Here is a 24122-nt window from a genome sequence, read left to right on the forward strand (position 1 = left end):
ACTCAGGGTCCTGGCAGCTGGAGGGTGGACCCCTCCTTCCCCGCAAAGCATCCAGAGAGATGCTTCCACCACAATAATCAGGGAGCTCGTGGGTGGTGGGGGACCGTGGGGATGGGAGGTTGGTTTTTCCCTGTCCACTGTCCACTGTCTCCCCCGTTGTTCAAGGATTTGCTCGAGTGGGCTCCAGTAACCAGTAACGTCTCCATTGTGAGACTTGCTGTTACTGTGTTTGGCATATCAAATACGCCATAGGGAGCTTGCCAGGCTCTGCCACACGGGAGGGATACTCTCAGTAGCTTGCCGGGCTCTTCGAGAGGAATGGGAAGAATCGAACCCAGGTCGTCTGCATGCAAGGCAAACGCCCTACCCACTGTACTATCTCCTGTCCTGGTTTTCCCCTATTGGGGTTTATGGTCTACAGATCTCAACTGGACAAAGAACAAAACAATTACAAGAGCGAATGCTCATCCTTTTGGTGTCTCACTCCTGGCCTCTGCTCTGCTCCGGCTCTGAGGGTCGGCCCCCTCTTAGGAACCGTGGGTGGGGCGGGGGGCCCTGTGGGTGAGGAAGGGGCCGTGGAGGAGCGGGTGGTCCTTAAAGACTTGGAGAAGAATTCCGTCTCTGCCTTGCTGGCCTGGACTGTCCCCCCTCTCCCAGCCTCGCCCCACTACCCGCTGCTGAGGAGCCGAGGTTGGCAGGTGGCCTGCCCACCGCAGAGAGAAAGGGGAGAAAAATGTGGCCCTGAGTCGGTTCATTTGGGTGATGGAGTATCCGCTGCCTCGGCCGCACGCGGAGTTCAATAACGGCAGACAGGGCTTAAGAAATGGCCGCCCAAGCAGGGGAGCCCTTTAAGGTAATAGAAAGGCTGTCATCCAGGGAGAGGAAGAGGCCCCGCTCCCTCAGGAGGGGGACACGGGCGCCCCCCGCCTGGCCACCCGCTGGGCCTGTCCCCATTAGAGCTGGAGATGAGAGGGAACATCTGTGCCAGGCGGTGCCCGAGGCTCCTTATTGCTGGCCCCCTGGGCTCCTGCAGGGAGGGGCCTAGAAAATGAGGTCCAGTTACTGGCCTCATGGTGGTGACCTCAGGGGATACTCATCCCCAGCCAGGCTGCATAGCTGCGGTGGGTCCTGGTGCCATGTTTGCCAAGAAAGTTGGTCGGGTTAGCGGGGCAAAGGGCAGCAAGGGGGCAGGGTCTGTCCTCCTGCGGGGAGAGTCTCCCAGATTGCACCCCTGCCAAGAGGATGCGTCAGTGAGCTCGACCCCCATTTCCCTGCGCCCCAAGCAGCCTCTTCAGAGGGGGCCCTCCTGGGGGGGAGGGAGGCAGTCATCAACACTAGGAGCACAGGCAGCTCGACTCTCAATAATGCCAGTGACAGCACAGCCCGGGTACTGCTGGGGACAGTTGGGGACAGCTAATGGTGGCTGGAGGGTGACTCAGTTCTGAGTCCAAGCACTGCATATGCACCAGAGATTAAACAATCCAGCAATCTGGTAAGCTTGGTTATTCTTCCTGCTTCACATTTGAGAAAAACATAAGCTCAGAGAGGTCCAGTTTCTTGCCTAAGGTCACATGGCACATGGGGTACTTAGCAAGGTGGCCTTTCTGGCTCCAGAGCAGTATTGCATGGGGCCTGGAATCCAGGGCCAGAGGCTGTAGTTCCACTGCAGGTGTCCATCATCTCAGTGGCAGAGACTGCAGGCAAGGCCACACCCCTGCCTGCTGCGGGGACCCTCGAGAAACACCCAAGTTTACTTGGTCCTGGACATTTTTTGTTCTCCCAAGAATTCTCATCATTACATGGCAGACCTGGGACAGAGGCATTAGCAGGGACCGGGCTGGAGGGGACATACCTGAGGACATGCCCCGAAGTGGTGGAGGAGGAAAGCTAATGCTACATTTGGGAGAGGGGAACCCATGGAAGGCTTCTTGGAGGCGGCATCCCTGGGACTGTAGCCTAGAAGGGCTTTACAGGCTGAAACAGGGACAGTGGGATGGGCTTGGAGGCCTTCTGGGCCAGGAGAAAGCTTGAGAAAAAGGTCAAGCAGAGGTGCCAGAGCAGGCACTGTGTTTGGGCATGAGTGAGGACGGCTGACCAGGCTTGGGGTGAGCTAGGCAGGAGATGAGATTTAAGTGGACTCAGGAACGGGGGCAGGTCACAAAGAACTGGGCTGGGTGAGCTTTGATTGGCAGATGTTAAGAAGGGGGGAGGGGGAGGAGGGTCCTCATATTCTGGATCCTAGTTAGAGGGACCCTCCCAGCCCAGGCCCCTGTTCTCAGGCCTGGCCGCCCGGTGCTGTCCGTGGTGCTGAGGCCAGCCTGCCTGGGTAAGAAGTTGCTGTTACTGTTTGCTCCCTCAGGGAAGCTATTCCTGCTTTACAGTGAGACGTGGAAGCCTCTGGAATTCAGAGAACCAGATCTAGGAACCTTATTTCTGGTTGTGTCCCCGATTCTGAACTCTTCCTGCCATTGGGCGGCCCTAATGCATTTCAGTCAGACACGTCCCCAGCTCTGCTCCATAAACCACTGGAGGTTGTACACGCTGACACCCTCCGGGGGGGAGGGGGGGAAGTGGTATTTGGGGCTTTGGAAAAGCTCCGTTACCCCACTATTCTCAAGGTCCCATAAGATTCACTCCTGTTCCACTGGGTGTCCACTGTAGTCCAGGCACTGAGCAGAGAACTTCTCATCTGAAGCTATTCATGTCTGTGGCCACCTCCCCTTACCAGATCTGAACACACAGGCTCAGGCCAGGCACGAAACTTAGTACTGCAGGGCCCACGGGGCCTCACTGTCAAAGCTTTGCCACTCGATGAGTGCGAGGTGGCGGCACCTGTCACTGGGTCTCGTGACCCAGGCAAACACTCCTTTGCTCTCGGACTCATCACTGGCAGATAGGGACGGGAGCAGGCAGTGCCACAGGGCACCATGAAGAGCAGAGATAAAGCAAACAGCTAGACTGTAGGGCCCGTGGCCAGCGTCAGTGTGGTCACTACTGGGAACAAATCCTTGGACAAGGGAATGCGTCTGATTGGATGGGTCCAATTAGATTTCCTCCCACCCAGCAGCCTACAGCCCTCAGGAACTCCGTTTTTATTCATCCTCCCAACTGCTCCAAGACACACAGGGTGGGAGGGCGCTTGAGGGACAGTGAAGATGGGCTGCTCAGGCACTAGGGCAGGGCTGAAGCCACTCCTCTCAGAGCTGATGGGACACAGACCCAGCAAGTGGCACTACGGTGGCTGGCTAGAACTACAGTCTCCAGAAACTCAGAAAAGGCTCCTGTGGTTAGTCTTTGATTTACTGCCCTTCCTGGAAATCTTTCAAGGGAAAAGGTAAGTGTGTGAATTCACAAACTGACCAACAAAGGTATTGATGGTGGTTATTGAGCACAGGATATTTTGGGGAGGGTCTCCGGTTTCAGCCAGCTCATGTCAGGAAATCACAGTCACTCGTTCATTTCCTTGTTCCCTCGCCTGGATCCGGGGCGGAGCATGCTGTGTGGGTGCATGCAGGAGAGACTCCTCTGTCCACTAATCCCTGAGAGCTGTAGCCACTGCTCAACATCCCACAGGTCCCCTCCCCCCCCCAAGCCTTGGTGAGTCTAATGAAGCCAGGCAGGAGTTGAGAGATGGGGACTCAGGGCGTGTCATCAGGCGGCCCAACTCACAACTCCATCTTCACCCCTAAGTGCTAAGCAGTAGGACTCCAGAGAGGATTTCCACAAGCTTCAGTTTCCCCTGAGTTCAAGTCATCTGCATCCCCGTGGGAAGGAAGAGGGTGTCAGCTGGGCCCAGCTGCCAAGCTTCCCTAGGGCTTCCTCCCCCTCCCCCGAGCACTGGGCAAGCCAGGAGGGATGAGGGCATCAATGGGGGAGGGGGGACCCAAGCAGGGCCACACATAGCCCACAGGATCTGATGACAATAGTCTCTGTGGACATTCCTTCCTTCGGGGCCCCCTCAGACACATACCCAGACATACAGACACACAGACAGACACACACAGAGAGACAGATATGTGCACAGAAGCCCAGAGACATAGGGACACAGACACATACACATACACACATACATGCACAGACACAGACCTAGATACACAGAGATATGCACACACGCAAACAGAGACACACACAGACACAAACAAGACACACACACAAACACAGACATACAGACACAGACCCAGACACACACAGACACAGGCACACACACAAAGACACACACAGACACAGGCACACATAGACAAACATAGAAAGACACACAAACATACATGGACACACACAGACAGACATACAGATACAGACAAACATGCACACACAGAGACACAGAGACACACAGACACACAGAGACAAACAGACACATAAACACAGACAGACAGGCACACACAGACACACATATACAAACATACAGCTATGTACACACACAAACATACAGAGACACACAGACAGATACACATAGACAGACACACAGACACAGATATCCAGACAGAGACAGACATACACATACAGACACACTCACACCCTGAGTTGGTTCCTCCTCTGGCTCACACACAGGGCATCTCCCTAAGGGCATCTCCTGACCAGGTCCTAGTTCAGAGCCTGAGGAGTCAGCCCGTCCCCCTGCAGCACTTGCAGTGACATGGGCGAGTTGGGCCAGGGCCCTGAGCCACAGGCCACCATGCAGCCCTGCAGGACAAGAATGGGCCTCACACACAACTGCCTAGCCCAGTTCCCCGTGCTCATGGCTTGTGGAGACTTTTATCCTGAGCAATTCTCTCTCAGGGCAGCCCCAGATGAGGTGCTGCAGATTTTCGTGGGAGGTACAGACCGAGCCCTCATGGGGACAGCAGGTGACCAGGGGAACAACCAACCGGATAGACTTCATCTTCCCTTTTTTTTTTTTTTTGCCACACCTGGCATGTTTAAGATTTACTCCTCACTTTACACTCAAGAATCTCTCCTGGTGGCACTCAGGGGACATATGAGGTGCCGGGGGTTGAATCCCGGTTGGCCGCGTACAAGGGAAGTGCCCTCTCTGCTGTGCTGTCACTCTGGCCCTGGATAGATTCTTTTCCTCCGGGAGACCCCAATGGGGCTCCTCTTGCCAGTCTCATCACCTGGGTCAGGAGAGGAAGAGTCTTGCTCCATAGACCAGACACAGACATACAGACAGACTCAGACCCCACTGGTCACAAAAGACCCTTCACCCCTGTACCTTGTGGAGGGGTTTTCTGTGATGAGTGGTTCCCTCCTCCCCCAACCAAATCAAGGTCAATGACAAGGCAAGCCATGGAGGGGGCTGGCTCCAGTGTCAGCTTGCCCCAGCTTCCTTGAGGTGAGTCCAGCCCGTGGCCATGCACCCTGCTCCACCTGTCACCTGGGAATGGCGGTAATGCAGAGGCTCAGCCTCCCCAGAGCTATGGGAACAGAATACCGCCCCCCCGCAAAGATCTTGAAGTCCCCTAAAGTTTAAGAACCAGTGGAATGAAGGCCTCATCTGCCGCCTGACCCTGCCACTCCCGGGGGCTTATTACCAGGCGCATCAGAGACGGCCTGACCTCAGGTCGGCTGGGCGCAAGCTTCCCTCTGCAGCGTGAAGTTCCCAAGGCAGCAGCCTCATAAAGACCAGCATAATTCATGAGCAGGGCCAAAGAGTAAACAAGCACGTGGGGGAAAGGTTTATTCTCCGTCGTAATCAGAGAAATGGAAATCAGAGCTACAGAGGAACCATTTTCTACCTATATAATTAGCAAAATTAAAAAAGAAATAATGTTCGCCTAGTTGTTTTGAACTCAGGTACATGCCCTGGTGGCTGATGGCAGCGAAGGTTTCTACGATGCGGGGGAGGGGAGCAGCATCGGTCATAGCCGTGCTGTGCCTACTGCTGGGCTAGCTCAACTCAGCCCAGAGACCTTAGACCTGGGGAGGCAGTGAAGATGGTCTTGCAACATTCACAGCGAACATGGAAAATGCATATTTTCCATGTTGAAATAAATATTCAACACTCAGGGATGGAAAGGGTCACTGGGACCATATCATGAAGTCATTGGAGTGATAATTCAGAAGCCCAAGCAGCAAAGCCAGGTGAAAGGAAGATGCAAAACTCTGTGTGTGTGTGTGTGTGTGTGTGTGTGTGTGTGTGTGCGCGCGCGCGCGTGCACTTACAGCCAGGTGGGGGTGGGGACGCTGCACTATACTGCTCAGATAGGGGAGGACGCTTGCCCTGCATGCAGCCAACCCAGATTTCATCCTGGCATTGTACCCTGAACCCACCAGGAGTGATCCCTGAGCGCAGAGCCAGGTAAGCACTGCCAGACGTGGGCCCCAAACCAAATAAACAACAATAGCAACAACAACAAAACACCTTGTGGACTGATGGAGCGGAGAGTGGCTGGGCACACAGGAGACCATCTGGGGCTTGGGGGGAGAACAATGAGGAGACTCTCCCAGGTCTGCACCCTCAAAGCCCACCACCCTAGCTCCACATGCACTGGCCACGGACAATCTCCAAGGGGCCCAGTCCCACCCCAGCTGTGGAGGAGACAGTGTCCTTTCTCATGGGCACCCCCCCCCCCCATCTTACCATGAAGCCTGGGGCACAGGTGCAGCTGCCCGTGACGCTGTGGCAATCGGCGCCGTTCTGGCATATGCAGGGCAGCTGGCAGCCGTCCCCGTGGAAGCCGGCAGGACAGGACTCGTTGCAGTGGGGACCCGACCAGCCCGGCTGGCACGTGCAGGCTCCGGTGACCGGGTGGCAGCTGAGTGTGGAAGAGAAGGATGAGAGAGCAGTCTGGTGAGGTGCAAGGCCAGTCGCACCCCTGCTTCCCATTCCAGGGCAGGGCCCAGCACCTCTGGGATTAACCTGGCCCAGGAAACGGAAATGGAGGCTCTTGGGGCTACTTGCCTATGGGAGAGGTAAAATCAGGGTTAGAGTGTGGGTCTTGAGACTCCCCGGAAAGTTATAATACCAATAGGCAGAGATGGAGCAGAGTAAGGCCTCTTCATTGCTGCTCACAGATGAGGCCCAAGCCCACAGCGGCACCTTGTCTGGGCCAGGCCAGAGGACAGCAGCAAGCCTGGCCACTCTGCACAGTCTGGGCTGGCGGGCAGGGGAGTGGAGCGCGTGTTGCTCAGCTCTGGCTCAGGGGACCATGCGGTGCCAGTGACCTAACCCGGAGTTTCCACATACCAAGTTGCTTCAGCAGCTCTTGGAGCTACTTCCCTGTCTAGTCTGGCCTCTTGGTTCATCTTGTTCTGTGTGTGTATGTGTGTGTGTGTGTGTGTGTGTGTGTGTGTTGGGGGGAGTGAGTGGTCTCTCCAGCAGTGCTGGGATCCATCAGGGCTACACCCAGTGGTGGGGGGACCAGGCGGTGCTGGAACGGAACCAGGACCTCTGCATCCCAACAAGTGCCCTTGAAGCATCTGCCAGGATTGGATCATGTGCAGAGCCAAGCAAGGCCCAGGGCTGGCATGGCCACTCTGTCTGGCCATGTCCACACTGGAGGGGACACCTCCCATTTGCACTTTGTCCAGGCCCCTGTAGAGCCAGCCAGCTCTTAGGGCCAGAACGATAGTGCAGCAGGTAGGGTGTTTGCCGTGCAAGCGGCTGACCTGGCTTTCATCCCCGGCATCCCACATGGTCTCCTGAGCACCACCAAGACTAGTTCCGGAGTACAGAGCCAGGAGTGAGCCCTGAGCATCATCGAGAGTGGCCCCCAAACTTAAAATAATAAAGGGAACCAGCAAGCTCATCTCCAAGCCTCATTGGTAGGGGCGGAAGCAAACCCGGCTGGAGGCAGAGAGCACGGAGCCCCCTCAAGAGAGGCAGCTGGCTGGCAGCAGCTGACCCAGTAAAACCACCCTCCCCGGCAGGCTGCCCAGGCTCCCTGTGATGGATCCGTGTCCCCAGCTCTGTGCCTGGCGGGGCTGCTCCCAGCAAGCAGACAGGAGGCTGAGCTCGGCTCCTTCCCGCAGACCTGGGGCTCCTCTGAGGGGAAACTGCCTGAAAGACACCCCATTGCTTTAAAATTTAATTTTATTTTTATAAAGTAGTTCACAATATTTGATTACACTTAATATTCAAACACCAATCCCACCAACATACACCTTCCCACCACCATAATTTGGATGTTTCCATGGATGTTTCCATCCCAAACCCCATCCCCCACCTGAGAGCAGAACACAAAGAATTTATTTTGTATTGTTTGTTATGAACAAACCACTGAAAATGCTCAAAAATCTTTCCTTAGGGGAGAGTGTGTGAAGATTGTTGTATTTCACCCAGGGGCTATTAAGCCCCTGTCTAAGAGATCACTAACATGTTGTTAAGTTAACTCCCAACTAATGTGGTGCGCTACTATTGCAATATGAGTGGTGTGAGGTATGAGATATCGCTCCCCCCAAAAAGCTTCCCTGCAGGGTCCAGGATTTCGGCTGCCAGGGCTGGGTCCCTTGGGGCGGGGAGGGGTCTCACCTGCCCGCCTCTGGGACGACCCTAATGAAACAGCCTGGCGCAGGGTCGGGTGGCATAAGGCGCCCCATCTGGAGACCTTCCTAGAACCGCCCCCAGTGCGAGGTCTCACCCGCCCCCTTCCCAGGGATCAGACCCAGCTTGCTGCTGTCCCCCGCCCTCTGGCCAGCTCTTCACAAGCTGCACATTTCTTTACTTGGGATCAGCTTCTAGGAAAACCCCAACGAACAAGCGCTAGGGGACGCGGGGCACGGGGGCGTGCGCTCCGGCAGGTAGGAGCCCCACGGAAGCGCTGGGTCCCTTCAATATGGTCCGCCAGGACTTGGCCTCTGTGCCCTGGTCACTGGCAGACTCAGGGTCTGCCGGTGTCCAGGCCCAGCTGTTCTGGTGGTGGCCTCTTCTGGTTCGCTGACTTCCGCAGGCACCCCACAGCCCAGAGGAGCAGCGGAGCCCTGGGGGCGGACCCCCGAGGCCGGACCTTGTGCCCGCCAAGCTGCTTCTGTGCTGGCCAGCCTGCTATTCAGAGAAAGTGAGAGGCAGACAGGACCAACGCTTTGGGCTTTTTCTTTTTGGAGGGTGCCAAACCTGGCAGTGCTCAGGGCTTATTACTGGCTCTGCTCAGAAATCACTCCTGGCAGAGATTGGGGGACCATATGGGATGCTGGAGATTGAACCCAGGATGGTCAAATGGAAGGTAGGAGCGTTATCCATTGTACTCTCTCTCTCTTTCTCTCTCTCTCTCTCTCTCTCTCTCTCTCTCTCTCTCTCTCTCGCCCCAGGACCTCATATTTTTGGAACATAACTGAGAGAAGCAGCAAATGATTATTTGCGGAAATAGGTGCTTTCTCATGCAAAAATCTCAACTGGGTTCCACTTTTCAGCTTTTAGAACAATAAAGGTTTTTAACATGCGACATCACTCTGGGTCCATACAGGTTTGGGGAAGATAATTTGGGATTCTGTATCAGGAATCCTAAAAATAGACCCCTTGGTCTCATAATTCCATTTCTAAGACTATCTGTGGGGAATAATCACAGTTATAGAGAAAGATAGATGCGCAGAGATGTTCCCCAAAGCATTATTTATAACAGTGGAAAATGGAAGCAATTTAAATAATAATAAATAATATGTGAGCGGGTTATTAAAGCACTCGGCAGCCCACGGACCTATTTCTAATCTGCAAGTGAGCCTGTGTGATGCATGAGCGCGCCACGATCCTCTTCATTTTCTTCTTCTTCCTCGTTCTCTTCATCATCTTCCTTGTCCTTCTTTATCTGGCCCTTCTCAGCATCAACACCTCCCTTTGTGGCTGCACCCCATTTTCCTTTGCTCTGTATGCAGAAATATCGTTTCCATCCTTTCCCTTCGACTTATAGCTTTCTAAAGCTCCTTCTCACCTGGTCCAGCACTGTTTCCCAGCTTGGTCAGGTTCTCTGCAACATTGCTGATGGACAGGTCAGCATGCTCTCCTTTGATTTTGGGGGTGAAACTCGGCACAACACAAATAAAAGGCCCATGGAGGCTCTTGGGTGACTTAAAGTATCCCTGAACCCCTTCTGGCTTGCCCTGAAGGAGACTCTCACTGCTAACTTTTGCTTTGACTGTGAGAACTTCAAGAAAACCTTATGGAGCCCGAAGTGACTCAAAGCAGAAATCATCTCTGTCTGAATCTGAAGCATCCCTGTTTGGACACTAGTTGTCTGAGTCACTGTCCCATAGTGACCAGGATCCCTGGTGCATTCGGGGCCGATGACTGTCCCCCCGACTGATGGAAGAAGGAATGGGTCCACAGGCTGGTAACCAGTGGCACTTTACTCAAATCCATCAGCTTTATTATAGAGAAATCACGAAGGGTTGGTTTTTGTTTTGCTTTGTTTTGTTTTATTTGCTTTTTGGATCACACCTGGTGATTCACAGGGGATACTCCTGGCTCTGCACTCAGGAATTATTGCTGGCGGTGCTCAAGGGACCATATGGGATGCTGGGAATCGAACCTGGGTCGGCAGCGTACAAGACAAACACCCTACCTGCTATGCTGTCGCTCCAGCCCTCGAAATTATGAAGGGTTGGGATGTCGGAGTCAGCAATTACACATAAGTATGATTAAACATTAACATAAGCAATGAACGAATATAAAGCCCCTCCTTCAGGGGAAATTCTTCTAGGAGATGCACCCAAGGGTGGCATTCCATCTAGGGGCTCCAGTAATCTAGACTCCTGCTAGGAGATCCTCCGAAGGATAGAATTCCATCTAAAGGTGTATTCTTTCTTCTTTCCTTTACTGGTAATCTATTTAAACAATCATATTAAATTTACTTCTTAATAATATTTCTAGTCATTTTGTATAAACACAGTAAGAGGTGTTTTTTTTTTTTTTTTTTTTTGCTTTTTGGGTCACACCTAGCAATGCACAGGGGTCACTCCTGGCTCTGCACTCAGGAGTCACCCCTGGCGGTGCTCAGGGAACCATATGGGATGCTGGGAATCGAACCCAGATAGTATGCATGCAAGACAAATGCCCTACCCACTGTGCTGTTGCTCCAGCCCCACAAAGTAAGAGTTTTATCTCTAAACTAGATAAACCTAGGAGCAAATGAAGCTTAAGTCAAGTAGATATGATGGATGCCCAGGAGTAAATATTTTAGAGTCAGTTCACTCCCATATTATAAAACCATAGCATTAACTGGACCCTATGGGATGTCGGGGATCAAACCTGTGCAAGGCCAGCGCCCTCCCCACTGTCACTACTACTCCAGCCCCTCTTCCTCCTTTCCCGCCCCTAGTACCTCTCTCCTTAGTTGTTGCTTCGGGGACTGGCATTTGCTTACACTTGGTCACGATGCTCGCACACTCAGCCATAGAGCTCTACAGCAGGGGTGTGCAGCCTCACACTCTTGGCTTGACGGGTCCTGGAGGCCCCACATTTTGTTGTGAGATGAAGATTGCTTTTGGCACATGGGGCGGTACTAGGAATCAAACCCAGGGCGTCAGGCTTCCAGGCAGGCACCCTGCCATGGAGCCAGCATTCTCCCGGCCCTGTTTTACTTTTATTTATTTATTTTTATTTTTATTTTATTTTTTAGATTTTTATTAGTGAAACACCATAAGGTTCAGTTGTAGATTTACACGTTTTTGTGCTTGGGTTTTAGCTATACAATGATCGAATACCCATCCCTCCGCCAGTGCCCATTCTCCACCACCACTGATCCCAGTATCCCTCCCACCCCCCACCCCCCCATCTCACCCTGCATCTGTGGCAGGGCATTCCCCTTTGTTCTCTCTCTCCTTTTGGGTGCTGTGGTTTTCAAAAGAGGCATTGAGTGGCAATTATGTTTGGTCTATAGTCTACTCCCATCCTGGGAGAATCTTCCCAATACCCTTTATTTGGTCCTCCCTTCTCTATTTAAGCTCCGGCCCTTTTTAGACCAGAGTCCCATTTTCATTTCATACTCCCACCACTGGTCATCTCTTGTAAAAAGTCCCTTAGAAACAAGGCTCAGTGCAATCACCCCACTCTTGGAGCCCCTGCCCCACTGTGCCCTCCTTGGCTAGATGGCAAGGAAGGCACATTTCCCTGGACCGGAGGGCAGCAGGAGACAGCTGGGCCAGCTCAGACAAAAAAACACAACCATTACTGTCTGGGATCTCCCCAGTCCCCTGTCTTCCCTCCTTTCCCAGCACACAGATTAATCACAAGTTAATAGGAGCCAAAAGCTGAACAATACAGAAATCTTTCCAGCAGGGATTTTTCTGCCTTTCTTGTCAGCTGCTCTGAGATTTCTATCAATGCTGAATCTGTCGGCTAAATCAAATCTTTCCAAGGTTTCGCATGATCGTGGCCGCTGGAATTGGTCGATGACAATCCAATTGTGGCCTGGGAGAGGGGGGTGTTTTTCTCAAGGTCATTCTGCTGTTACAAAGCATCTCTAAAGGGGGTAAGCAGTGGGGAGCTCCCCATCACTCCTTACCCCCCCTCCCCCAGGCCCCTGCACCCCATCTCTTTGAAATAGCCTCCCTGGTAGAGAATAGGGTGACTATTAACCATCACACAATGCCCAGGACAAAGCATCAGCACAACCCAAATGCCAATAGGGGTGAGGCGGAGAAGTCCCAAGTTATAGTGAATGGGCACAGGAAGGCCCGGGTTAGTTTGTTTTGGTTTGGGGGCACACCCGGCAATGCTCAAAGGTTACACCCTACTCTACACTGAGGAATCACTCTTGGTGGTGCTCGGGGAAACATCTGGGGTGCCCGGAGCTCCGTGCAAGGCAAGTGCCCTACCCGCTGGACTATCACTCTGGCCCCCAGAAAGCTCCCAGCTCGAATGAAGAGGCCTGGAGGTGTGGAGGCTTGGTCACTGGGGGTGGAGAGGAGAGCAGAGAGAAAGATAAAATGCCGAGCAATGAAACTACTGACTCTGCATGTTCCTCCTGCAGGGCACGGCTGTTTCAGGGGGGGAACCGGGGAGCCTTTCCCAAGGACCAGGACAGCAAGGAGCTGGGCTGGGCTGGGCCCTGCGAGCAGGAAGGCCCGGCTTAGGGCAGGGGAGCCCCCCGGCCAGGCGCCCACACCCAGAAGCAGCTCTATTCCAGCCCGCGAAACCTAACACGCGTTACAGACAGTAAAGCAAATAATCATCAATATTGGATGGGCTGAGATTAGCGGCGGAGAAGAGGGAGTCCTCCCTGATTAATAATGCATCAGGAACTCCTTCAGCGGAGAGATAAACGATGCAAGGCACGGCTGTCCGGGAGAGGGAGGGAAACCATTGCTCTGTAATTTGCGGGGTAGTTGGATTTCCGCGGCAGGGGCTCTCCCAGAGCTGGACTTGAGCGGCAGCTCTGCTTCCCAGGGTCACCCGACTAGGCATGTGGAAATGCCAGATTGAGGGCCTTGGAATGCTCTCTCTGCCCTTGCTACCGCCTCCTCCAGAAAGCCCTCCCTGACCGGCAGCACTTCCTGCTGCACACAGCAGGGCTAGCACAGACCTCTCGTGGTTGTGAGAGGCACTTCCCCGCCACCCCCCGTTTCCCCCTCTCTGGTCCTGCACATGCTCTACCATCTACTCAGGCAGAAACTCAGCTGGGAGCATTTTCCTTTGTTGGAAACAGTGGTGAATGTCCCTGAACTCCTGAGAGGGGGACTGGCCACCAGGGATCCCACTTCCTCACTAGGTGGAATAAGGAGTGAATGGACACTCAGCTGAGACATGTCCAGCACCCTGCCCAGTCTCCCCTCCCTTGTCTCCTTCCCAACTCTGCCCACACCGCAGCCTCCAGCCCACTCAGTGCCGGGGACCGAGGGCCGTGGAGCACAGCCTCACTCAGAGCGTGACACCTAGAGAGAGTGCTGGAGAGAAAGGTCAAGGCCAAGCTCAGCTACGGTCTCCTGGTCAGCCTTGCACACCTGCAGCTGCACAGGAAGAAAAGAGACTCCCCAGTCTTTTTTTTTTTTCTGCTTTTTGGGTCATACCCGGCGATGCACAGGGGTTACTCCTGGTTCTGCACTCAGGAATCACTCCTGGCGGTGTTCTGGGGACCATATGGGATGCTGGAAATCGAACCTAGGTCGTCCACGTGCACAGCAAATGCCCTACCCGCTGTGCTATCGCTCTAGTCCCTAGACTCCCCAGTCTTACCCCCGACTGGACCCTCCCAGGGCAGCCCCAGCGGATGTGAGAATGGGGTGGGCGGCTGGGGTGGCCCCTGCTTCTAGGATCCAGGCTCTCCGGGAAGCAGGAGCAGGCCCAGAGGTTCCCCAGACATCCAGGAGAGGTGCTCAGTGTGCCAAGAGACTGCTCTAGCCCAAGCCATGCCCCTCAGATGATATTTTGTTGTGTTCAGGGGAGGGAACTCCGGTTTCCTGAGGCCAAAGCACCCTTTGCCCCTGAGCCATGCCCCTGTCCATCCTTCTCTCATTTTTTTTTTTTTTGGCCAGGGGTGGGGAAGCACAACTAGAAGTGCTTAGGGATGACTCCTGGGGTACTTGGGAGACCACCATGGTGGTGTCGGGGTTCACACCCAGGTCAGCTGCATGCAAGCCAGCACCCTCCACTCTCATCCATCACTCTGGCCCCATTCTGACTCTTTAAGTCCCTCTGGTCCCTTCTGTCACTGAGGCTTGGCTTGGCTCGGCTCGGCGTGTTGGTTTGGGCGCTCTGGGCTGCGGGAGAACATGGTCAGATACAGAGCACTGGGACAGGACCTTCTCCAGGACAGGCCTGGCCCGCCATCTCTCCTGGCCTGATACTTCTCCCAGTCACTGTGCGTGCCTGGCCCTGCCGGGCTTTCAGAGGCTGCCCGAGTTCTCCCGACCCCAAGCCTTGGGTGCACCCATTCTCATGTCCTTTACCTGCCTAGATGGCTGGGCTGGATGTCGAGGTTTCTGAGCTCTGAGAGGGACCCCAGCACCTTGCAGCCCCCACCCCGGCCCCGGTCCATGTAACCCCAGCCTCCCCCTCAGGATCCTGGCTTCTCTCCCCCGCCCCTGGTCCCCACGGGCCCTGGCTCCTACCTGATCGTGTTGTTGGCATCACAGGGGCACGGCAGGCTGCAGCCGGGGCCGTGCAGGCCCTCGGGGCACAGGCGCTCCTGGCAGCGGGGCCCTTTGTAGCCCAGCTCACACTCGCAGGTGCCCGTGCTGGGTGAGCACTGGCCCCCGTTGTGACAGTCGCAGCGCTGCGAGCACTGGAAGCCGAAGGTCCCGAAGGGGCATTCCTCTTGGCACCTGTGAAGCAGCAGAGTGGGGAGGTGAGGCTGGGGCTTCACCAGAAAGTCCCCCTGGGCTGATGGATTCCCTCTTGCTGCCTCACCTCTTCCTCCTTTCTCTCACCTCCTCAAGGAAGCCTTCCTTGATTTATCAGTCTCCCTGGTCCATTCTCTCTTCCTGCCAGGTCTCCCCAGGCCCCTCACCCTGAATTTGCATCATCATATGAAACTGATTCTAGGATGGATGTGTTCCTGCCCTCTCATGAAGAAAGCATGCAGCTGGAGAGAGAGCTCAAGGGGCTGGGTGCATGTTTTGCTTGCAGGAGGCCTGAGCATGATCCCCCCCACACCACATGGTCCCCTGAGCACCCCCAGAAGCAACCACCCATCACCAAGCTGGGAGTAACCCCTGAATACTGCCACGTGTGACCCCAAAATAATGACAAAACGTTTTGGAGTCAGAGCAATAGTACAGGAGTAGGGTGCTTGCCTTGCATGTATCTGATCTGGGTTTGATCCCCAGCATCCCATATGGTCCCCTGAGTTCCTTCAGGAGGGATCCCTGAGCACAGAGCCAGGACTAAGTCCTGAGCACCGCCATGTGTGGCCCCCAAACCAACCAATCATCAAAAACAACTGTAATGCACTGTAGCACTGTCCTCTCATTGTCTGTCAATTTGCTCAGGCGGGCACCAGTAATGTCTCCATTGTGAGACTTGTTGTTACTGTTTTTGGCATATCAAATATGCCATGGGGAGCTTGCCAGGCTCTGCCGTGCGGGCGGGATACTCTTGGTAGCTTGCCGGGCTCTCCAAGAGGGGTGGAGGAATCGAACCCGGGTCAGTTGCATGCAAGGCAAACGCCCTATCCCCTACCTGCTGTGCTATCACTCCAGCCCAAGAAGACAACAACAACAAATTATTTTGATTGGTCCAGGAGCTGGACCCCAGTGGGGACGGGAGGTCATCAGGGTAGGGCCCAGTGGGCAGTGGCCGGGTGGGCAGTGCTGGGCTGGGCACGAGCTGTCCTCCTGTACCACCTTCCTGCCTGCTGGACCATTTCTGAGTGCCGTGCCTAGTGGCCCTCCCTGCGCTCCTGCCTCTCTAACTGGGCTGTATCCATCCCGGAATGATGCTTCTGTACCCGATGAACAACAAGTCTTGTGTTTGGGGGTTTCCTTTGATTTTGGGAGCCACATCTAGTTGTGCTCAGGGATCATCCTGGCTCTGTGCTTAGAGGCCATACATCATGCTGTACTATCTCTCTGCTCCCCGCTGCCCTTGTGGATTTTTGTGGGGGAGGTTTGGGCCACAGCCGGCTGTGCTCAGAGGACCATATGGAGATCTAATCTAAGTTAGCCACATCCAAGGCAAGTTCCCTCCTTGCTTTACTATCAGTCCAGCTCCTCCCCTAATTTTTTTTTAAATCCTGACAGTCCCATAATCACTGTCACATACCTAGTGGCGTGCCATCATTATTAGTGTTTTTCTCTTTTTCAGTTTAGAAGTTTAAAAGTGCGTCCTTCACTGGCAGCATCTCAGAGTTGATGAAATGGGGTACCTTTTTTTCTGCTCTGGCTTCTTTAGCTATTGGTCTTTGGGGAAGATTCAGGGTCCCCCTGTCAAAGTGGAAGACCCTCTGGGGAGAAGAGAGGTCCTTGCTCCCAGGTAGGACAGCCCCCAGCAATGGGAGCTATTTCTATTATCCCTTTGTGTCTGGCCTCGCTCAGGCCTGGTCTTTGGAGTTCCTTGAGCCCATTTCACTGGAAGCCTGTGGGTGCGGGTGACCCCGATTGTAGACAGAGGATCTCTGGTCACCCCAATACCTTTACCCCAGGGATGCAAACTCATCATCCAGCAGCTGATCCTGGCTGTGAAGGCATGAACCTGGGGTGAAAGGGCATAAAGGTGGGCAGTGCTGGGCCCAGGCAGAGGGAAAGGCGCTGGGCCTGGGGCTGGGCCAATCCAGGTCCAGACCAGCACTCCCACAAGAGCGAGGGAGACCACAGCTTCTTCTTCATGCTGAGACCACCTCCGAGTGACTGATGAGGACCCGAGAGGGGATGTGTGGACGCCTGCAAGATTCCTAATGAATCTCCGTCACCGAGTAGACTCATGCTCCCTGACTTCCTCTGACCATCTCCTCTGACTCAGCCGTGACAAGCTCCAAGGAAAGACTCCCACATTTCACAAAGCCAGGATGTGGCTCAATAGTAGAGCACGTGCCTCACAGGTGGAAGAGCCAGGTTCCATCCCCAGCACTGCAAAACCCCAAACCAAGGGTCTGGAGTGATAGTACAGCGGGTAGGGCATTTGCCTTGCACGTGGCTGACTCAGGCTCAATGACTCATCATCCCATATGGTCCTCTGAGTACTGCCAGGAGTAATTCTTGAGTGCATGAGCCAGGAATTACTTCTGTGCAATGCCGGGTGTGACCCAAAAAGCAAAAAACAAACAAACAAACAAACAAACAACCCCAAACTGAGGGGCCTGAGACAGCACAGTGGGAGTGGAATACTCAGAGCCAAGAGTCAGCCCTGAGTACCACCAGCGGTGGCCTGCAAGCCACAACTAAACAAAAAACCCCCAAACACATGCAAACCCCCAACTCCAGACAGTCGAGCAGACATGGAACACTATTTTAACTGCTGTATTTCCCCAGGCTCTGGGCCGTCTGGGTATTAGCTAAATCTGCAATAATGGGGAGGGAAGAAGCAAAAAGGGGTCTCCGAAATGACTCCATGTAGTGTCTTTCCTAACAGAGCGCTGGCAAGAAGAAAGAGCTCAGTTCTGAGTGACTAGCAGGGAAGAGAAACCAGGGTGGTGGGCACGGGCCTCTCTGTCAGGTGCCTGTGATGGAGGGAGGATAAGGAGGACTCCTGGGGCCTGGCCTTGAGGCCTTCTTCCCTAGAAACAACCCCCTGTCCTCCCCTCCCCCAGCCAGAGAGATTTTGGGTCTACAGTCAGACATTCTTCAGCCCCACGTGGTACATGGACCCTTGTCAGCCCAGAGTCCGCAGTGCCCACATGTCCCTGTCCCTGCATCATGCGGCATTCAGCAAGCTGAGCCTTGGGAGGTAAAGAGAATAGAGAGGAGAGGGAGGAAGAGGGAGGAAGAGGGAGACAGTCTGCCAGAGACGGCTCAGGTGGCCGAGCATAGGTTTTGTGCCCTCCCCAAGCACAGAGTCAGGAATATCCACTGAGCACCACCAGGTGTGGCCCCAAATGAAATGAAAATAAAATTTGTTTTGGTGTTTGGGCCAAGATACTTGGTGATTCTCAGGGCTTACTCCTGGCTCTGTCCTCCAGAATCATTCATGGTCATGCTCAGGGAACCATAATGGGAGCTGGAGATGGGACCCAGGTCAGCCATGTGCAAGGCAAGATCCTTACCTGCTGTGCTATCTACACTCTAAAATTTGGGAAAAAAATTTTTTTTCTTTTTGGGTCACACACTCCCGGAACCGCGCGGCCGCATTTGCAGCCGCGCGACATCTTATTATGACATCTTATTATCTCATTCCTACTTTGGACTGGAGCGATAGCACAGCGGGTAGGGCGTTCGCCTTACAAGCGGCCAACATGGCCGACCCGAGTTCGATTCCTCCGCCCCTCTCGGAGAGCCCGGCAAGCTACCGAGAGTATTCGATATGCCAGACACAGTAACAACAAAGTCTCCAATGGAGACGTTACTGGGCCCGCTCGAGCAAATCGACGATCAACGGGAGGGCCTTTATTTATTTTTTTATTATTTTACTTTGGACAAACTGGCAGGTTACCGAATGTAGCCTGCCCACAGGGCAGAGTCTGGCAAACTCCCCTTGGCGTACCCAATATGCCAAATACCAGTAACAATGATGGGTCTCATTCTCCTAAAGAGCCTTGAATATAATCTCAGGGTTAGGATGAAGGAGACGTTACTGGGGCCTGCTCGAGGCAATCGACGAATAACAGGATGATTTGTGATTTGATTTGTGGGTCACACAAAAATACGATGCACAGGGGTTACTCCTGGCTCTGGACTCAGGAATTACTCCTGGTGGTGCTCAGGGGACTATATGGGATGCTGGGAATTGAACCCGGGTTGGCCACGTGCAAGGCAAACACCCTACCCACTGTGCTATTGCTCCAGCCCTGAAAAAAATTTTTTTTTAAAGAAGAAATGGGTGTTTGGAGAAGGAAGACAGAGAAAAGGAAGGGAAGTAATGGGGGAGACGGGCGGTCTCTGGGGCAGTAGGCGCAGCAGTTAGGCCTGGAAAACTCCTACTAAGTTGAAAGCCCCTGTTTGGACTCAGCAGCAACCCCCCAGGGCCCCAGTCATCGAGTCTGGTCCAACCAGATGTCTCCGATGTCTGGAAGGAAGTCCATGTTGGGGGACATTTCTGGTCCTTTCCTTCCCCCCAGACTTTCCACATGCCCAGTGCCCTCCAGGATGGGCCCAGAGACCCTCACCCTCACCAAGCACTTCCCCACCTGCCAGATTATGAAGTGCTCATGCTTTCACCCCAGAAAGAAAAAATCTGGAGATGAAATATTGACACCCTAATCCATTTACATAATCAGCCTCGCTCTCTCTTTTTTTTCCTACTTACAATTTAAACAACTTATTTATTTAGAGATCAAGCAACGCCTGCTAATGAATTTTCCACAAAGCACGCTAATAACGGGCCTGTGGAACAGAAGGGTAATCACAGCAGGAATTAGTTTTCTACTTAAACATCCTTCCTTCACAACATATCAATCTAATGTGTCCGATATTGCCATTAACAAGCAGATACATTGCTCAATTAAATCACAAAATGAGCTGCAAAGCCCTCGTTCCGTTTCGTGTCTAATTGGTGCTGGGGGCTGCCTTTCCGGGGAGGCCCGCGTTATTACACCCACTCAACTTTAATATGCTCACCCTGATTTGGGGCGGGCTAATGCAGCTGCCACCTACAAAATGAATGGAGGCAATCCGTATGGAATGTCAACTCCAGGCTGTCTGGTGAAGTGGTAAGCCCAGACGAGAGCCAGCCTTGCCATGAAACTCCATGGCAAAATTGGCCAAAGAGGGCCCAGGCCTTGGAGACATCTCTGATGCTGAAACACTGGCCAGGCCCAACACGAGGAACTCTGAGGATGGTTCTCTTTGGCTTCCGTTTTTCAGTGACAATCTAGGCAACCATGGAGACAGGGTTCAACACCAGCCCACTGCAGGTGATGGACTGCCTGCCCAGTCTCGCGAGAGCAGATGGAAACATGTTTTCAGGGGCCTGGCGCAGTCTGAGTATTTGTTAACACCAGTGAGGGAGAGGATGGGAAAGTGGGCCAACTCTCACCTGCCACATCCCACACACATTCAACCTCAGGAAGAGACCAGGGGGAGATGAAGGCTGGAAGCTAGGCACCGTGCCCTGGAAGGACATGGATGGACTTTGGCGCTCAGATCAGCTCTGCATCCTATGTTTGACAGTGGGTCAATCATTTGGGGGGGGGCACATCCAGTTGTTCTCAGGGATCACTCCTAGCTCTGTGCTCATTAGGCCACTCAGAAAACCATAATGTGGTACCAGGAATCAAACCAGGGTTGGCCACATGCAAGACAAATGGTTTTTTTTTCTTTTTGGGTCATACCCAGTGATGCTCAGGGGGTTCCTCCTGGCTCTGTACTCAGGAATTACTCCTGGTGGTGCTCAGGGGACCATATGGGATGCTGGGGATTGAAGCCGGGTGGGTCACATGCAAGGCAAATGCCCTGCCCTCTGTGCTATCACTCCGGCCCAAATGATTAACTCTTGTACTATTTAACCCCTGCACTACCTCAGGCCCCAGAGCTTCGAGGACTCGTTGGCTGATACAGTCTCAGTAACTGTTTCCAGATGCTTTCTGGTCAGGGAGGTGGCAGGAACTAACATTCTTTTGGGGTCACCTTGTCATGGCAGAGTGACAATCCAGGAAGAGAGACCGGCTCAGCAGGCACCACTGAGGCCCTTCTCCCCACTCCCTGCGAAGGATGCATGCACAGGAGTGGGGTGGAGGGAGACTTGGCTGGGGTCCGTGGGTTGAGAATCCCCTCACCACTGAGCCTGCTCCACTCTCCCCCTTCCCAGCACCCACCTGTCCTCATAACATGCCCTGGGCAAGGGCCCTACACCCAGCAGGGACCCCCTAGCCACCCACGCTTCCTGGTGAAGCTCCTGGCAAGGCGGGTGTGATTCTAGGACCAGGACAGCCTTGATGTCCACTCTGTGGCCACATGGACCTTTGTGTGCTGTAAGTTGATGCCAGGAGAGGCTGGGCAGAACTTAGACCAGGAATCAAACCTAATTCTCAAAGAAAGTGTGCAGGATATATGCAGGATGCATGCGGATGTGTGCAGGAGCCTGTGGGATGGTTTCTGCTCCAGGAGGCAGGCAACAGGTGGGGGTGGTCAGTGTGTACCCCCTTTCCAGGATTGGGGAGTCTGGGCTGGAGGAAGAGCAGGAGGGCCCAGAGGCTTGTGAGGGTCTCAGGGAAGCAGGCAGGGAGGCTCAGCCATGCTCTGCAGGGCAGCCTGGTTGAGGAGAGCGAGACCAGTGAGGGTGCCCGAGAACAGGGGCCTTACCTGTCCCCCATGTATCCCGCTGTGCAGTGGCACCGCCCGCTCACGTGGTCACACTGCCCACCATGGTGGCACGGACAGTCGTAGCTGCAGTTCTGGCCGAACGTCCCTGGTGGGCAGGGCTGGGCACACACAGCTCCCTGAAAGAGAGGAGGAGGGCTTGGGCACTGGGTCCAGAGAAGCAGTCGGGGACACCACTTTTCTCAGCAGGACCTTCTGGCTCCACAGCCCCAGAAACAAGTGATGAGACTGGGGTTACTTAGCGAGTGACTTTGCTGCACTTGGTGGGTGCCGCTGACTTAGGGCCCTACCAGCATCCCGAATACAGCACCTGAGAGATGGTAACCCTCTAGGGCAATGTGAAAAACACACCCCCAGGTAAATCTATGAAAAGCTACATGAGAAGACGTTGAGAGAACAGTAAACAGTTTCTGAAAATTCATAGTCTGCAGGGAAAAAATGTAAAGATTTGCAAGAGAGTGTGTGAGAATGAGAAAGAGAAAATATTAATTGAGAACAGTATAAATAATAAAAATTAGAGGATCAATGCAAGAGGTCTGACATCTAATTAATAGGGGATCTCAGACAACGGAACAGAGAAAATGGAGGTGGTTAGATTAAGTAGGAAGGGTCCGGAACAATAGTACAGTGGGGAGGGCGCTATCCTTGCAGACAGCTAACCTAGGTTTGATCCCGGCACCACATGATCCCCCAAGCACCACCAGGAGTGACTCTTGAGTGCAGAGCTGGGAGTAATCCCTGAGCATCACCGAGTGTGGCCCCAAAGCAAAATGAAACAAAAAATGAAATGGGAAATATAATACAAGAAAATTCCCCAGAGTGGAAGGATGAAAAGTATTGATTTCTAAATGGAAAGCATCTACAGAGTAGTCAGCACAAGTTAAATAATTGTTAAAGACCCATTTTAGGCTTATAATTGTAAATGTACATATCTCTACGATAAAAGAAACCATCTCCACTGTGTTTAGAAAGAGGAAAAAAGAGTCAGATTTCCAAAACACAGGAATCAAAAGACATTAGCCTCAAAAGACATTAACCTCGCAGCTAAGAGAAAATGGCTTTAACATTTTAAACCTAATGTTCTACACCCAGATAAAAACTCAAGGAAGACACACATTTATTCAATAAAGACATCTTCAGATTTGAAGAGCTTCAGAGAAGTTATTTGTGAGGTCTGGTGAGAGTACAGGGTGGGCTGAGAGATGTCCAGAGGGGAGGGCACTTGCCTTACACGCGCCTGATCTGGATTCAATCCTCAGTAATAAAAGGTAAAAAAAGGTAAAGGCCCTCCCGTTGATCGTCGATTTGCTCGAGCGGGCCCAGTAACGTCTCCATTGGAGACTTTGTTGTTACTGTGTCTGGCATATCGAATACTCTCGGTAGCTTGCCGGGCTCTCCGAGAGGGGCAGAGGAATCGAACTCGGGTCGGCCATGTTGGCCGCTTGTAAGGCGAACCCCCTACCGCTGTGCTATCACTCCAGCGATCCTCAGTAATCCTCAGTAATATTTCCAGATATAGAGTTTTCCATCTATGCCAACACTCTTACAGACAGACGCATACAAAATTGTTCAGTTTGTTGTTTTAGTTAGGAGCAGGGTGCTACCAGCAGTGCTCAGGGAGCAAGATGGTGCCAAGGACGAAGCCTGAGGCTCCCATGTGCAAAGCTAGTGCTCCCATTCTCTGAGCCCGCTCCCTGACCCTTTTTATCAGACCCTCACACATGAAAGTGGGCACTTTACCACTGAACTACACTCCAAACTCTAAAGTCACTTTTTTCTTTATTTTTGGCAAAATTATGTTTTGGGGTGGGGGAGGTCTCCCAAGTGGTTCTCAGGAGGCCCAAGTCTCCTTCCAGCCATTCTCAGTTGAAGGAGGCAGTGTGTCAGCACAAAGAGCAGGGATGTGGTGCAGTTCAGGCCTCAACTGCCTAGGGTTACCTGTGCCACAACCCAACACTGCATGGGAGCCACTCTTGACTCAGTGCTCAGAGCTTCTTCTTGGCTCTGTATTCAAGAATCACTCCTGGCTATGCTTGGGACCACAGGTGATGCCAGGGATTGAACCAGAATCAGCTTTATGCAAGGCAAGTGCCTTAAACTCTGTGATACCTTTTTTTTTTTTTCCGGTGGGGGGCACATCCAGCAGTACTCAGGAATTACTTCCGGCTATGTGCTCAGAATTTCTGTCTGGGGACTCTTCTTACATCTCCCCCACATTGAGCAGCATGTGACCCTCATGCCCTTACAAACACACCTACATATGTGTGCACACATACATGTACACACGTGTGCATGCACATATATACACATACATACACACATACCTATGCATGAATACCCACCCAGCA

At 53.2% G+C, this 24122-nt stretch overlaps 1 protein-coding gene across 14 annotated transcripts in view; it reads right to left on the minus strand.

Annotated features, from left to right (window-relative positions):
* MEGF11 (multiple EGF like domains 11) overlaps positions 1-24122 on the minus strand; it is a 311370-nt gene that overhangs the window by 38052 nt on the left and 249196 nt on the right. For all 14 annotated transcript variants that reach the window (XR_008794233.1, XR_008794235.1, XR_008794234.1 and 11 more), the window contains exons 8-10: positions 21757-21893; positions 14977-15189; positions 6578-6752 (exon numbers count right to left, since the gene is read on the minus strand). Coding sequence is in view for 11 of the 14 variants with exons in the window: in XM_056127064.1 (XP_055983039.1) it covers positions 6578-6752; positions 14977-15189; positions 21757-21893 (525 nt within the window). In the remaining 3 variants the exon portion in view is untranslated. The remainder of the gene's footprint in view (positions 1-6577; positions 6753-14976; positions 15190-21756; positions 21894-24122) is intronic.

The sequence above is a fragment of the Sorex fumeus genome, unplaced genomic scaffold, assembly GCF_029834395.1.
Source record: "Sorex fumeus unplaced genomic scaffold, SorFum_2.1 ptg000063l, whole genome shotgun sequence".
In the NCBI taxonomy this organism is placed as follows: Eukaryota; Metazoa; Chordata; class Mammalia; order Eulipotyphla; family Soricidae; genus Sorex; species Sorex fumeus.